Source organism: Melospiza georgiana, chromosome 4, assembly GCF_028018845.1.
Source record: "Melospiza georgiana isolate bMelGeo1 chromosome 4, bMelGeo1.pri, whole genome shotgun sequence".
NCBI lineage: Eukaryota > Metazoa > Chordata > Aves > Passeriformes > Passerellidae > Melospiza > Melospiza georgiana.
The window spans coordinates 43,940,811-43,956,978 of NC_080433.1; the positions used below are offsets into that span (position 1 = coordinate 43,940,811).

Consider the following 16,168-nt stretch of genomic DNA (forward strand, 5'->3'; position numbering starts at 1 on the left):
CAAAAGACAACCTTGATGGTCAAAAAGAGGAGAATACCTCAACAGGAAGTCGTTCTGGATCTAACTTGCATAACCATAACAATTTTAAATACACATACTCTACCAATAAGCCACTGAATATTGGTCAAAATGAAAAATTTCATCTTATGTAATGGATAATAATCAGTTGTGGAATTGGGACATACCTTTTCAGCAGTAAAGCTTTGAATCTTTTCACTACTAAACTTCAAATCTTCATGTCAATTAAAATACATATGTAGCAAACTGAATTAGACACAGACCAATTTTGAGGACAGGTATATAACAGACAATACAAATGAGAATAATGCAGAGAATCACAAGTAGAAAAAGAATTGAGCTCAATACTGAAAAGCTTTTCTTAAGAAGCCAAGTCACTTCCACTGTGAAATGAGAGCAGCCAAACCTTGCAGAGCCTTTTAGCAAATTGCTCACCTACGCAGTTCCCCACCCACGGGCAGTGGTGATCAAACTTCGCTATACATCGATTGCAAACACCGCAGTGTTTGGACCTCACTGGCTTCCGTATCTGCAATAGATAACAAACATCTGTTTAGAAAAGCAAGTTATTTTAAATAGGAGATGTATTTTAAATAGGAGAAAACACAAACCCTCCATTTAAATGTAAATTGATTGTGCTATTGTTAATTCCTCAGAGAACTTCAAACTTGAAGCTAATTCTAAAGGCAATCCTAGCTATTTAGCTTAATCTACTCATTTTTTAACACAAATATCCTTAAAACTGCACTGAAATGATTTTCACATTTTTTTTCTTACATGAAGAACTATTTTCCTCATACAAAGTTCTTCTATCACCTCCAGCTATTGAGCTTTGTATAGCAACCAGTTTAATTTCAGCTTTTAACAATGAAAATAAAGAATGAGCTTGAATTCCATGATTGTGTATCATTCATAACCAAGCTCTAACATAAACTTTTCAGGTTATTTTCTAAAGACCGAAATATGATTCAACAAGCAGAACTCGATGGCACTTAAAATACTAAATTACTCCCAGAATTTTTTCTTGAAAGGTTATGTCTTGAAAGAAGTGTTCTGAAATATATATGTATATACACACACATCATTTTTAAGGTGCCACATCTGTATATAATTTTCCAGCTTCAAATTTGGAGATACAAACAGCATTCATTTTCCACATACATCAGAGCTTTGCAGTGTTAACACTGATATGCATGAGCACTTTGTATCTGCTAGTTAACTTTCAAAGAAAAAGCACGTTATATTTGCTTTACAAAAATTAAGATTTCTTCCCCCCCGCCTCCTGACTACTGGCAGATAGGGAAACACTCTTGATTTATGAAAAAATGTTTTACTAGAAGCACACCATAACTTTACCGCAAGTTACAGAGGTAAGTGGAATGTCACATGTGATTTTTCTAACTTGCTAGGTGTATAACCAACCAACCTGGTAGTTATACTTGAATTTTGACACTGGCAAGTTACTTCCAAAGAGATAATCTTTTTCCTCTCACTGCTGCATTTTTTTTGTGTACATATTATGTATTGAAAACACTGCTTAGATTAAAGAGTACAAATAAATTCTGCCTTTGAAACTGCAGTAAGGTCAAATACGTGTTAATTACAGGAACACTAATTTTGGCTTAATATTAAAGAAAAAAAAAACCAGAGAAATGGATGAAAAAATATACTACCAAGCAGGTACTGCAGAATATACTGAGGTCCAGACTTCCCGTCTCTGCAAGTTCTACTATTGTCTGCAGGAAAAATAAAATTAGAATTTAGCATATAAACAAATGGTGACAAGCATTTTCAGACCTGTGGCTCTGAACCCTTGATTTCAGGTACTTTCTACACACAGGAGCAAATTCATTTCAGATCAAACTGATTTTGAATCTACTTTATTAAACCAATATGCATATTTACTTCCAAATTAATTCTAGTTTATACTTATTCCTAGTCACCTACTGTGATTTCAGTGCTGCTGGTGTCACTTTTGGTACCCTGGACAATTTCATTATGAGTCCCTCTGATTTCAGTGGGAGTATAACACTACACTACAGATAACAAAAGGATGTAAAAACAAATGTGCATGGTCTCATGCACATTCAGCTCAAAACTGCAGTTCAGTATTTGCTTGTCCACAAGCAAAATCCCAAACCTGAGGAGAACAGAACTGAACAAGAGCAGATGAAGAGCTTTTAAATACAAGTATTGTGCAGACCCAGGATCACTTCCGTCAGATCCACATCACTGTGCTTTGTAAACCTTTGTGTACCTTCTATGCTTTTGAACTACAGGAATATCTTATTTATTTATTCCTTCACTTGCTTTAAGTGATTTGGGTTATTTTGTAACACAGAATGAAGGACATGACATATTAAAACAACAAACATCTGAAATTGTTGCTTGCTACTCATTTCTAAACGTAATTAACATGTTCATCTAAAATTAATTTTCTTACTTAGTTATTTCAAAGCTAAAGGATAACTCAGCATTAAATACTTGAAGAGAAATTATGAAAATGTTATGAAGTGCTACACTGCATGAAGGTAACATACATGTCCTACAGTGGTTCATACCCCTGGTAACAGAACATTTTACCATGTGGTTAGCTGCAATGTAAGAAATCCAAAACATTCACAGCCATATGCATCTGCCTCAAAAAGTTACATTTTGCAATTCCTACCCAGTTCAACAAGGCTTTTGGAACCACATTTAATCACCTACTTAAGCAAGTAGATTAAACAAACTGCATATTTGTGCAATTTGCTGAATCCAGTCCAAAGTGTCATAGTTGACTACTCTACTTAATCTAGTCCAGTTCAAGGAGTGGAATTTAGTTGGGAATTTACTTTGGCAACTGGCAATAACAGAAATGGAATTTTCAGAGTAAATCCAAATCTGCATATTGACTAAGTACTCAGCTATACCTATTGCAGAACACAAAAGTTATTTCATTGACACCATCCTTTTAATGGCTATTATATTTTTATTCCTACATAAGAACATAACTCCAAGTGGTCTGATTTTGATTCACACAGGTTTTTTCAAAATAACCATGAAGTAGAAGCTCAAAGTTCATTTTAGGTGGAATGTTGGCTTCTAGGAAACTTAAACAAAACAAAACAGTTTTGCTGCTTGTATAATTTTGGCATATTCAATGCTCATTTTGGCTGTTGAGAACAATGTACTTAATTTAAAATAACAATATGAGATGCTAATAATGATACAATGTCTTAGATATCATTAGATCACCCATATTTTCTCTGACATTTATGCCAAAATAAAAGCCCACCCCAAACTGCCTGGGATTATGGCTGTTTTAGCTTCAAAATGTTTGTCAGTTTAATACTTTTAGATACAAAGGTAAAGAAAATTAGAGGTGCTTAGAAGTCTGGAAAGTTTTCATAAAATTAACTAACACTTTTCCCACAATGCGCTATTTGTTTCACTACGGCAAAAATCTGAAACTTCACATTTTCTTTTTCACTTAACTGCTTTTCAAACTTTTAATATTGAAAATTCAAGTTTTATTTTGCTACTCAAAATGACTAATATGTAATTTTGCACCAGTTAAGACTTGAAATGCATTCCACATGTCAAAAAATAAATCTGGAAGACTTTTCAACATTTTAAACTTTTTTTATACAACTTACTGAAATGCAACGTACTGAATAGTAAACTAAATACTCTGATCAGCTGATGGAAGACTGTTGAAGAACAAGTTCATATCTCTTGGCTTTACCTTTTTCTTTTGTTCTTCCGTGGCTTTGATGATTCCTGGATCAGATTTCCAGGATTTTCCAAAATTGTAGAAAAGTGCAATGCTATTAGCAAGGAACGGAAGATGTATAAAGAAAAAATTGAGATGTGTTTACAGTCAAGGAATCTCAAGTGTAAAACTGAATTTCCTCTTCAACATTCTCACTGATAATTCTGAAACAAAATTTAACTAAATTTAAATTTTACTAATGCCCTTGAGTCACTGTCTTCAGAATTAACAAAATTCAGCACTGCTGCAAGAACTAGCTTGGTACTCAGCATTTGCCATTGCTTGACCTTCAAAACTTACTTTTCAGAATGGTCTGTTTCATAAGGTATTTCTAAAGCATTTATCATTCTAAAGGATGAACAACGATAGTTCAGTTTTTGTAACTGTTTTCCCTTTTAATTAAATTAAATCCCATGAAATTTATCTTCTCAATAACTATTTCCTGTTTTCAGAATAAACACTTTGGAGCTCTATTTATAAAGCAGACATTTGACTGCCTATGTCTTCACTGGCTTGACATTCCTATGATATCACAGGACATGCTGTTTCTGGCCATAGAAGGAATTTTGCTGCAATGGCCACTGTTGCACGGCAATCATGTTTCAACACCACTTATCTCCAAGAAAGGTAGTGTCTGAAACCTAGTCCTGTAATAAGGCAATACACATATTTTGCATCACTGGAAGTTATTTTTAACATACTAATATGTCTAATACTTTAAAAACCACAGGATGTATTATTCTCTAGAAGTGTTTATAAAATCAGCTACCATAAAGACAGAAAATAGCCATTTGTTTTAAAATACATTTCCTGCATTCAATGTCTTGTCATGTAACATGCTAGTCTTACAGCACTTGACATTTCTTCAGAGAATTAAAACATTTTTAGCAGTGATGTTGAAAAAGCAAATACTTCAGATGTTTCTCTTCCACAAAAGGAAAATTACTTATTCTCATAAACCTACAAAAGACCTGACAAAACTGAATGAAGACACCTGCTGTCACTGCCACTTACAACTGCCAAAAGATGCCCTACTTGACAAATCTGTGGTGCAGAAGCCTCTACAGCATTATCCAAACAAAAAGGACACCTAATACTCAGGCAGAAAACACTACACACCCAAATGACACTGCATTTTGAGGAACTTAGATACATTCAGATCTAAACAGCTTGCGATGCAAAAGAACCCAGAAATGCAAACAAATACAAGTAGGCCTCTTTTTGACTTCTGTAATGCTAAGGAAGTCACATTGTTTATGTGAAGTGTATCACAAATCATTTTTCTTTTCCTCTGGTTGGGGTAAGGAATTGGCTGTGAATTTCTAATAAAAATATTGGTAAGCTAAATTAAAATTTTAATAAAGTATACCATATAGTAGAATTAGTATCAGCTTACTAAAGGCAATTTATCTTTCCAGTAATGTTTCCTGCAAGTTTATAATGGGGGAAAAAACATCAGCTATACTATAACCTGAACATTCACAGTTCTATTTTATACATTAGAGATTAAACGCTCTGATGTCAAAATTTACACAATCCAGCTTCCTATTTTTTTCTAAAGCTACCTGCTGCCAAGAATAAGCTGGTGCAACTGAACTGCTTAGCTAGAGAGAGGTTACATTTTTTTAGAATACTAAAGTAATTGCTGGGTTTTTTATAACAGTGAAAACTGATTTTCCATTAAGTGTACCTTAATCAGACAACCATTACAAACAATGAAGGTACAACTGGAACCAATTTTATGACCCATTTCTAAATACCATACGTCATGTCTAGACTTTTAAAGAAGATGTGAGAAAAGACTAAGAGGGTTTTTATAACCTTAATGCTTTGCAATTGTTTTTCCGCTAACTTAAATTTTGATAACCCGTAACAAAGCTGCAGAGTCCATTGTCTCAATGGACTTCTCCCCCATTTTACTCCCTCAAATACAGACAGAACATAAGAGACATCCCCCAGAACCTGTTTTCCCTGTGTTTTTATCAGGTGGTGTCAGATGAGAGCAATGCTGACAATGCAAATTGTGGCAGATAGGGGATTTCTCTGCTGCAGCTGGGAAACTACATGAGAATTTAGAAGTTTTCTTCAGGGTATTTCCAGCATGTGATGTAGGTAAACAACTTCAGGTGTAGGATTCATCTCACCCACTTTAAATCACTCACTATGCCTTCACAGACATCAGGAAGGAAAAAAGCCATGTCCAATCTATCTTCAGTATCAAGATATTTAAATTATATAAGAGAAGCAAAGCCTTAGAAGTGGCTATTTTTTGTCACTGGCTATGAAGAGTGTTTAAACTTCAGTACAGATGCCCACACTAGAGGTATCTAAAATCATACTGAACTTCCTTCTGAAGTCTACTTTGAAAGAGATCTTAGCAACTTGCATCATAGACATCTCTCAAAACTCTTCACATGTAAAAATTTCTTGTAGGTTTGCAATAGCTTCAGAGTAGAGCAGGGAATTGGTTCTCTAGGGAGAGTGTCCCATTTTGTGTTAACATCCTCATTTACAGCTACACAAGGAAAAGGCACATTACTGTATTATCAAAGGCTGCAAAATGCATAATATACCAGGCATTCACAACTCCTGCCTTACCACCAATGTGCTCCTCTTTTATGCAGTTTCCCCAGTTTTCATTGAGAGACAAAGCAGAAATACCCACAAAACACTTCCTACTTTTAGTCCTGATCAATATTCTTTAATTATTGGAACAAGTACAAGATGCTGAAAATCATTGCAGGAATTGGAATGAAAAGGATCATCTCATTAAAAAGAAAATTTAAACAAAACAAGCACCACCAATCCCCTAAGTCAGGTAAACATGGGATAAGTTAATTTTTCATTGTGAACTGTAGTCTATTTAAAAGGCCTCAAATACATGCAGCTTCCTGCTATCAGGTATCATACAAGTCTGAGATCAAGCCAAAATGCACATTATAGACCCAGATATGCCCTTTCACTAACCAAAAATCCTTTTCTCCTGCACAGAAAAATCTGCAGCCAGTGTAAGGTGTCAGAGATCAAATATATGCTAATAAACCTGCCAATTCACAGAATCACAGCATCACAGAATGGGTCAGAATGGGTCTCTTCCAGGCTGGAAGAGACCACAGTGGGTCATCTGGTTCAACCTTCCTGCTCAAGCAAGGTCACACCAGAGCACACAGCACAGGATTGTGTCCAGACTGTTCTGGAACACTGAGGAGAGACTCCAGAACCTCTCTGGGCAATCTGTTCCAGTGCATGCTCACCTTCATGGTAAAGAAGCTCCTTTTCATATTCAGGTGAAACTTCCTGTGCATAATTTTCTGCCCATTGCCTCTTGTCCTACTGCTTGGCACAATTAGGAAGAGCCTGGAAAGATCCTCTGACACTCCCTGTTTAGATTCTTATAGACATTGATGACTAATGTCTCTCAGACATGTCTTTTTGAGTCTCAACAGGCCCAACTCCCTCAGCTTTTCCCTATTAGAAAGATGCTCCAAATCCCCATTTAATAACAGCTGTACATCTGGATCTAAGAGTCCAGGCAGGTAACAGCAGCTAGCTACATGAGAAGCCTCATTTCACTAGACATTTATTAGACAAAATCAGTTTGTAATTAACTGAAGCTCTGCAAAAGCCTTTTAACTCCATTTCTATCTGACATAAAAGAATCCCTTAGCTTACAAATTATTTCAGTTAGCCTATCTCCTCCAACACTGGATTTTTTTAAAAACTTTTTTCTTTAACTTTAGAAAAAGTATTTAGACATGGGAACAGAAGCTCTGGATAGCTGGGTCCAGAGTTTGGATTTTTGGGGTCTTTAGGTCCTGTAGAAAAACAGCTGCTGACTTGTTTTTTTCTGCATGAAGTCTTTTTGCTCTTTTCCTGAAACTAATTTTGGTAATAAATTTTTTTTTTAATGCTTAACTGTACCAATTAGCTTGTTACAGTTTTTTAAATCTCATACAATTGTATCAGCTTTGTGAAAGAATGAAAATCATAAAGAATTCTCTAACACCCATTTTTAAAATAATCACTAATTGAAAATATGTGCAATGTTTGTTTCCTTTAACCTAGACCCCAGCAATTGGTGAAGTTTATGTGAAATAAGATAATCAATACAGTGTTAGTCAATGATAAATTATTTTAAAAAACACAAATTGCCCTATATAATCTCAAAATCTCAGCATTGCAGAAAGGATGTCACAGCCATAAAAGCTCGCTTACTTAAAACTGCACACTCCCATTTGCACCAAATACAAACAGAAGAGAAAAAAATACTGTGAATAGTTTGGGTTACAGTAAACTCTGACATTTTAGAAAAACAGAGCAGTGTAAGAACCTTTTGACAGAAGGAGCAGTATTTGTTCAGCTGCAACTGGAAAGACTGCATGAACAACTGAGGTATAATCTTGGCAGGGCATTTACAGGACACAAGAGAATGTTATACCTATAAATACTAATGAAAAAGAAAAAAGAAAAAAAAAGTGAAATTCTAGTCTCACATTATTAAAAGTGTAATTTTCAATAATTTTTTTTCTTTTACAACTAAAACTAAATTAAAACATAGTGACTTAGTGTGTAGGATTTTTGAGGGCATTTTTGCTCCTACTCTGCAAACACTAGAAAACTAGAATACACTAATGGGGCAAGACATAAGTATCCTTTGTTACAAACAAAATATAGTTACAAGGATGCAGCAAAACAGTGGCAGGGAGGCATAGGACCATAAACTCATATATAGACTCAAAAATACACAGATCATATTCCTCATTCCCTGCAAGAATAGGATTTCTACTTTATCAAATACACCAGACTCAGAAGCTGCTGAGAAAAATCCAACAGAATTGAAACATTTACAAAACGTTCAATACATTTTCAATACTGGCTTTTTGAAAGACACATTATTAAACTTTAGAAATTAGAGATCTATTTTTCATGTGACCACACTGAAATTCAAGAAAATGCACTGCAAATCCTTGTTTTTCTTTATGATACATTGCATCACCTGACCTTTTCTGTCCTATTAGGATTAAACACACAAGAGTTGATGATCTTTAAATACTTGAATATTAAAGTTGCACTTGCAGCAAATTAAGATCTTTATGTTATTTATAATGTAAAGTTCCAGTAAGGCAAGTCCTGATAGTTGTTTAAGGTTATAATTTCTCTTCCCCAAGCAAAAGACAGTCAGAAAATTTGTGAAAACTACTAGGACAGGTTTTATCACTTGAACAGAACAAAGTGTAAAGCAGTACTCTAGTCTGCTGTAAGCAATCATATAAAGCTGTAAAAATACAGGAATTCTTTATCCAACCACAATGCTATGCCTCATGTTATAAAAATAGAGGAGGCATGCAATTTCTTTTTTGCAATAAAGTTACAGGGCTACTTTTCAGAAGAAGAATGAATTTGGAATCTTATTACAAAGACTTCCAATTAAAAATCACCAATTAAAGAAAGATGGCCTCAAGCACTTGGTCTCTAAAACAGATTGTCAGAGAATTGTGTCAGCTCTAATGAAAATAATTAGTAACTGAAGGTCTTAGACCACAACTTCTCTATACTGTTGGTGGTTGTGAGACACCAGCTTGGGACAGAAGTAGGACAGTATTTCATTGACATTCTGAAGTCAGGTTTTATTAGGGTAATCGTCTACAGTTCTAGTGAACAATTAAGATTATTCTCTGCAAAAAAAAAAGTGATGAACTTCAAGCTATTTAATCAGAATGAATTACAGAAATAAAAATCTAAGCAAGTTGATAGATATATGAATGAAATATGAGCTTCAGGATAAAAATCCCACAATTACAACTTTAAGAACTATATTAAACATCAAATCTCTACTTTGTTTTCTTGGAAACTGAAATTACAGAACCCAAGAAAGTTGTTTAAAAGTTTGAATCTATTTAATTGCCATAGAAAACTAACATTCCCCACTGAGCTCTGACTCAATTTCTACCTCCATGAGTAAGGGAAATTCATATCTAGACAGACAATCAAAACCACAAAAATACGGCAGTATGCTGAATCTCTATAATCTAGTATTGTTAATACACATATTTTCAACATAACTATAAATATAGTTATCAAATGCATCTAAAGTTTGCACAAAATGGAATTTCCAAAATCTTTCAGAAGCTGTAACTGTGAAACCAATTCCACTAGAATTGATACAGACCATGAATCAGCCTACTGTTTTCAGAATAGTGTCTAAAAAACGCAATTACATTGTGTCCCCTCAGAGCCAGAGAATATTTTACAAATTTGCTAACATTTCCTCCACATAGAAAATTGATAAAGGAAATTCTGCCGAGTACTGTAAGCAAGTTTTGAGGAAAATCTTTTACTTACCAAAGAACAGCAAGAGCATGCACATTTCTAAAGCAATAAATTAATTAACATTAATATAGAAAGCAATGTTTAGTGGTGATTCCCTTTTTATAATTATTATAGTTTACTTAGTGTTATATATAGGATATAGCTGTGTAATTCCTCATACTATGAACATGAAAAAAATACTACTGTACACTAAAAAGGATATCATTCCAAAACCAGAAGAACCACGTCACATACATCCAGAATTTTGTTGCCAAATATATTCCAAGAGGCAGTGCACTGTGCATGGAGTGATCAAAGAATGACCTGTAATGTAGGAACAATGTCACATGGTAAGTTTTGATTCATAAAATGTAAATCCTGAACTACTGCTTCAGGGAAACACTTCCTATTAAAATATGTATTATATGGGATTTTGCACAATATGCCATACATACATTTTCCTCACTTTTCTGTTCAAGGTTCATGAGAAATTCCTTTTTTCAACCTGCCAAGACAGGCAGAATGAGTAAATACTGATGCTAAAACCACACTGTGCAAGCAGTCAGGAACCTGTGAGATTTTTAGCAACATGGACAGCGTTGCAAACTGCAGTAAGTTTTGAGATTCCAGTTTAAAGACATTTTGAAAACTCATACAATGAAAACTGTACATTAAAATCATGTCCTTAGGAAAACAAGCTTAAGAGACTTTGGTGTTATCAGCCTATATACTTGAAATATTTCAGATAATTCAATATTTTGCTTCTGCTACAGTTGCCAATATAAAGTTGAAAAAAAATCCAGACTAATTAATTTCCCATATATCACTATATTTACCAAGTTCTAAGATAAAATGCTGCTAGATTAATTAAAAATAATTAGGCCATCAGAATGACTTTCACTTTCTTACACTTTTGCATTTTAAAGACTTGTCTGAATAAAGTTGCACACAGTGAGATAAACTAGGTGAATAACTAGGCTACTCCATATTCAAGAAGAAATTGCTACAAACCTATGGAAAACAACACTCTAAACAACTAACCTCCCTGAAATAAAATTTCTGCATTATCTGCCTAAACATCCTGCTATTGATCCATTTTGCTTTTTGTGCTGGTGATTCCCTCAGGGCTGCCACAGACAAATGTGTGCAGGGAGTAGTTTCCATTTCACTTCTTTACTCCCTTACAGTACCTCTCTTTTCTCTAGTGGAAGTTCCCTAGGTCTTAGGAGAAAACCGTGTAAGCAACATGAGCTAATTTGATGAATAATAGGTGAATATAGATTTGGCCACACAGTAGTTACTCTGCACTACTCTTTCTTTCAGTGAATTCTGTGCATTTTTGTGTGTGTGAAAGTAGGGAGGAAAATATAGCTAAGCAGATTACCTAAAATTCTACAGGGGAAGAAAACACTATTACAATAACAGCACACGTTTAATTCAAACCTGGGCTTTGTGTAAAACATTTTAAAAATTATTTATACTAAATATTAAACAACAGATAAGAGAAAATAAAAATGTTAATCTTGAACTCATGTCAGTTAGGCCAAAAATATAAAACTTGACAAAACACAGATCTTGGGAGATTGGAAGAAATCTTGTCCTTCCTTTCTGTAGGAGGCACACCTGAGAATTTGACAAATGAGAAATATGTTTCTTTGTGGGAGGAGGCCAGCAAATTGCAAAGCCTCAGAGGTGACAAAAAGACCAAACAGATCATCTCCAAGATCCTGCAAATGCTGGATAACCTTCCACTTCCCTCCCAGTCTACTAAGTTCACTAAATATTCTGAACTTGGTTTAAGGAGCAGATATATTTTCCTCTTGATACAGAAAGAAATGAGAAGCAAATGGTTCTAAACAAACATGACATCCAACCCCAGAAAAGCAGAAAGCTGCTAAGTATGGGGATACAACAAGTACTCCTATGTTGGCAGCACATGATAATGAAAAGCAAAGTAGAGATGAGGCAGTCTACAGCTCTTCAAAATCCACTGGAGGATGACTACACATGTGTGTGTGTGTATTTGTAGGTACATTTACAGACATTTGAAGTAATCATAAATACAACTAAAAGTATTTATGATCAGGTAACAAGATGTATAAAAAACACTATAAGAAAGCAGCCTCTTTCTTTAATCACGTATTTCCACAACAACAAAAGCTTCAAAATCTGATTCTAACTTAATTTCTCTCCATAAATATCTTTAGATGCTTTTGTGCATTTAAATTATTGAGAGAAAACAGTTTTAATAGTACACTTGCACATTGTCTTTATTACTTTATAGTAACTTTTCCATTGCTTGCTTTCTGCTACATTCATGCTGATAACTTTGTAGACAGACAATCAGCACCCTCCTCTGGATAATGACTGAATTTCTGTTCTGCTGTTAGCTTCTGTTAGCTCAGCAGTATTCACCCAAGCTAATTCCAGGTCTCACAAGACAATAGAGCATTACAGGAGCTATAGTTGCACAAGATCTTTTGCAGAAATAAAGACCAATTCCAACAAATGGAAATTTAAGGTTATCCATCCAATAAAGATGTCAGCAAAATACTTCTTACATGCACACTAAATAGACAGTGTCCCAGTAAAACACTTACTTTGAAAGAAACTGTACCATAGCCCAAACGCCACCATACATCAGCCCTTTAATGAGCCAAGAATCAATGTCTAGGTCTGCTATAAACCCAACCAGCCAAATAACTAGGAAAGGAGTTCCCAGCATCACCTTCTGACGGAATTCCTATATAGAAACAAACACCAGTGAGTAACTCTGTTTTCAGGAACAGATTGTATAATAAACACGACAGTCATAAAAACTTAATTTTTCAAAAAAATTTAGGGGGATAAATCTTCACAAATTTTCCTCATTTCTTGTCTTTACACATCTCCAATGAATTTGCAAAGAAAATAAACCTTCCTAAAGTCATATTACAAATTGATAACTTTTAGAACTGTCTTCTAGAGACTTTGCTATTAATCAAGCAACATTAGCTCTTTTTAACAAATCCGTATGTGTATGAACTGCCACACAGCACATGACAATGTCAGTAAATTTTTATTACTCGTGTAACTGCAGTTTTTAAGCCATACTGAAGCATCTATTAATAAAGATATGACCTTTTTTGTCTTACACTGTGTGGATACGACTCCTGATGAAACCACTGAACTCCTTCCAAATAATTAAAGTACAGTGACAACGAAATATACAAACCACTTCAGGTCAATAATCACAGCAGTGTTACAGTAGCACAGGGTTAAAGCCCAGACTGTAGCAGTACTTTCAGGACCTTGATGCAATGTATCTTTATTTTAAAAAATTATATCAGTGGTAGCAACACTTAATATCCAGTCCAACACTCTGCCTAAATGTTGATGGATACTAAGAAGAAAACATTAACTCCCTTTAAATTATCAAACAATATGTAGGAAGAGAGTTCTTCAGGCTAGAGCAGTATGTTAACCCTTACACCCTCATTTATGGCCTCTTCCTATCTGCAGTATTAAACAATGCTCTGAGAAGCAAAAGGCCTCCACATTAGTGATTCATGTATTAGTTTATACTGCTGAGACTGACTGCTTCTTTCATTCAACACAATAACAATAAACAATACATAACTAGAAAGGAGATCAGAGTTCAGGATACCCAAAATGCTTCTTTCCTCAGCTACCTGAGAATCAGTTTTGGAATGTCTTGGCTAACATGACCACACAATACTTTCCTAACACTTTCTTTTAGCTACCACAAAAACTAAAAGTAAGTGTAGAGAAGCTTAGGGTTTTATTTCCTCCTGCCCTAAATAAAGCACTTTTCCCCTTTTCCCTTATTATGACTTTAGTCATAATAAGAAGACATTCCTTAAAGCTGAAATGTGGGGAAACCACAGTCCTGAACTTCTTTTAAACAAACACACAGGTCCCCAAACCAAGAGCAGCCATAAGATTGATTTACACAAGTGTTATGCTACTACTTACCTTATCTGCTTTTAGTTTTCTCAGAAAGGATGGACTATCATAGCCCTTTGCCTGCCTTGCTTCTTGTAGATGATTGATCATCCAAACGTTCTTCCTTTGTTTTGCAAGATCAAGTGGTGATTCGCCCTGTCAGAAGTAAAAATGTGGGAAACATCCAATTTAAAATAAAATGCATTTGCAGCACTTTTGAAACAGAAGATTGGCTGTTAAAACTAACACATTTCAAAGCCGTTTAGCTACATTCTGGCATACTTTTTGCTCTGCAGCTTACTTGACACCAACCATCATTCATTCCTTTTGGTTTTTCACTCTCTCATAACTATACAAGTGTGCACAAGTAGCATATTGAATGTATGATTCTGATGAGATGTATGTCCTGACAGTAGTAATTGTTGCCTTTCGCATAGAACAAATCTATGTTCCACTATTCTACACACAGTCTACTAGTCTGTAAAGCAAGGACTGTGCTTCCCCCTCAGCTATTGACAGGCAGCAGAAATCAAGCAAAGAATAAGAACTTGTGACCCACTGGATCATGGAAACTCTCCCAAGTCTAAAGCCTGACTTCTTCTGCCTTTTGGCAGACTGAAGTTACTAGTATTATGGAATGCTTCTGGGATATTTTTTTTTCCACCAGCCTAATGTTCTTAAGTTTATTTCAGTTACGAAAGTCCTAGGAAGAAAACGTGAAAGAATAAACTGAGTGTTCACATCCAACTTATTTCAAAATTCTGAGCTTTTACTCTGAGCTTGTGTTTCATGTATTTTGGGTGCTAAGCCAGCAATGGCTCATGTTTTTATTTCTGTAATTTCAGAAAGGACTAACAGATGCAGCAAAAGAGAAACACAGAGTGAAAGATACAGGGACCAAAGGTGCCTACTAAACTGACTTGATTTTTTAAACACTTAGGAAGAGAGATAAATGGAAAAGTTATTGACTTGGTCTAAAATTATAGAGGAGGCAAGAGACAACCAATTGCAGGTACCTCCAGCTTCAGTTTTGCATTTGACTCTTCCTCTCTTCTACTGGAGTTAACTCCCCTCCTAAACAAATCATTCATGGAGGCTTGAAAAATGGCTGAATCCTCCATCGCTCGTCCCCCTCCTAAAAAAAAAGTGAGACAGGTACTAGAAACTGAAACTACCCAGAAAGGGCAATAATTACTATAGACAGAAGTGATTTCAAAGATTAAAAACTGCAGTTAGCTACCTATGTCCCATAGAAAGACAACGGGAACTGAGTACTTGAATGTCATCTCTGCCTTTGAAATCTTGCTTCAAATCTTTAAGAGAGTAAACAGCATAGAATATAAATTATGAGGTGAAGCTTTTTGCTACTTAACACCTTTCACACCTTTTGTGTGAGAAGTTTAACTAGAAAAATCAGTTAAAAAAGAATAACCTTCTGACTTGGCTTCAAAGTTATTTAGCCAGATGTTTAAAAAAACAGATTAAATGAACTCCAGTCTCAACAGAAATGCCTGAAATCAAACTATTGGTGCCTGTTTTATCACAGGTTTAATAGCACCTTGAATTGCTAATATCTAGGAAACTCCAGAGATGCTGTTGTTTTAGTATCACCTTATATATCCAGACTATAAAAATTACCTGTGGACAAGCAATCCCCTCTGGGAGTTGATCTCCCAAGTAAATCCTGAAGTTGTCTTGGGGTCCAGCTGAGCATCCCTTCCACTAGAGGGCCATGAGACACCTAGGAACTGCCTAGATAAAAAAATTGAGGGAGCTTTAAAGAAGTCTTTGACTATGCCTCTCATCATCTGGCCATTTTGATATTCTCTTGTCTTTATAGGAGTAGTTGATGGCTGACTTCCTTAAAAATTTTTAAAAAAAAATGTATTGGGGAACTTCATCTAGTAACATACTTAAAATTGTCAGCAAGCAATAAGGCTTCAGTAATACATATTTAAAGTATTTACATAGAAAAAATAATCTGAAGAGTCATTACGATAGGGAACTGTACATGCATACTTCCATGGACAAGCCTAAGATACACTGCATAATCAAGAAACTACATTTAAAGTTCAATAAATGATTCACTTATAGATTTAAAAAAAAGGAAATCTTTCTTAGACCATAAGAGCTCTTGTAGGT

General features: G+C 35.0%; 1 protein-coding gene across 1 annotated transcript in view; it reads right to left on the bottom strand.

Annotated features, from left to right (window-relative positions):
- ZDHHC17 (zinc finger DHHC-type palmitoyltransferase 17) overlaps positions 1-16,168 on the bottom strand; it is a 65,603-nt gene that overhangs the window by 9,522 nt on the left and 39,913 nt on the right. The window contains exons 8-13 of the mRNA XM_058022097.1: positions 14,057-14,182; positions 12,682-12,824; positions 10,303-10,405; positions 3,746-3,868; positions 1,692-1,754; positions 454-547 (exon numbers count right to left, since the gene is read on the bottom strand). Of these exons, the coding sequence (XP_057878080.1) occupies positions 454-547; positions 1,692-1,754; positions 3,746-3,868; positions 10,303-10,405; positions 12,682-12,824; positions 14,057-14,182 (652 nt within the window). The remainder of the gene's footprint in view (positions 1-453; positions 548-1,691; positions 1,755-3,745; positions 3,869-10,302; positions 10,406-12,681; positions 12,825-14,056; positions 14,183-16,168) is intronic.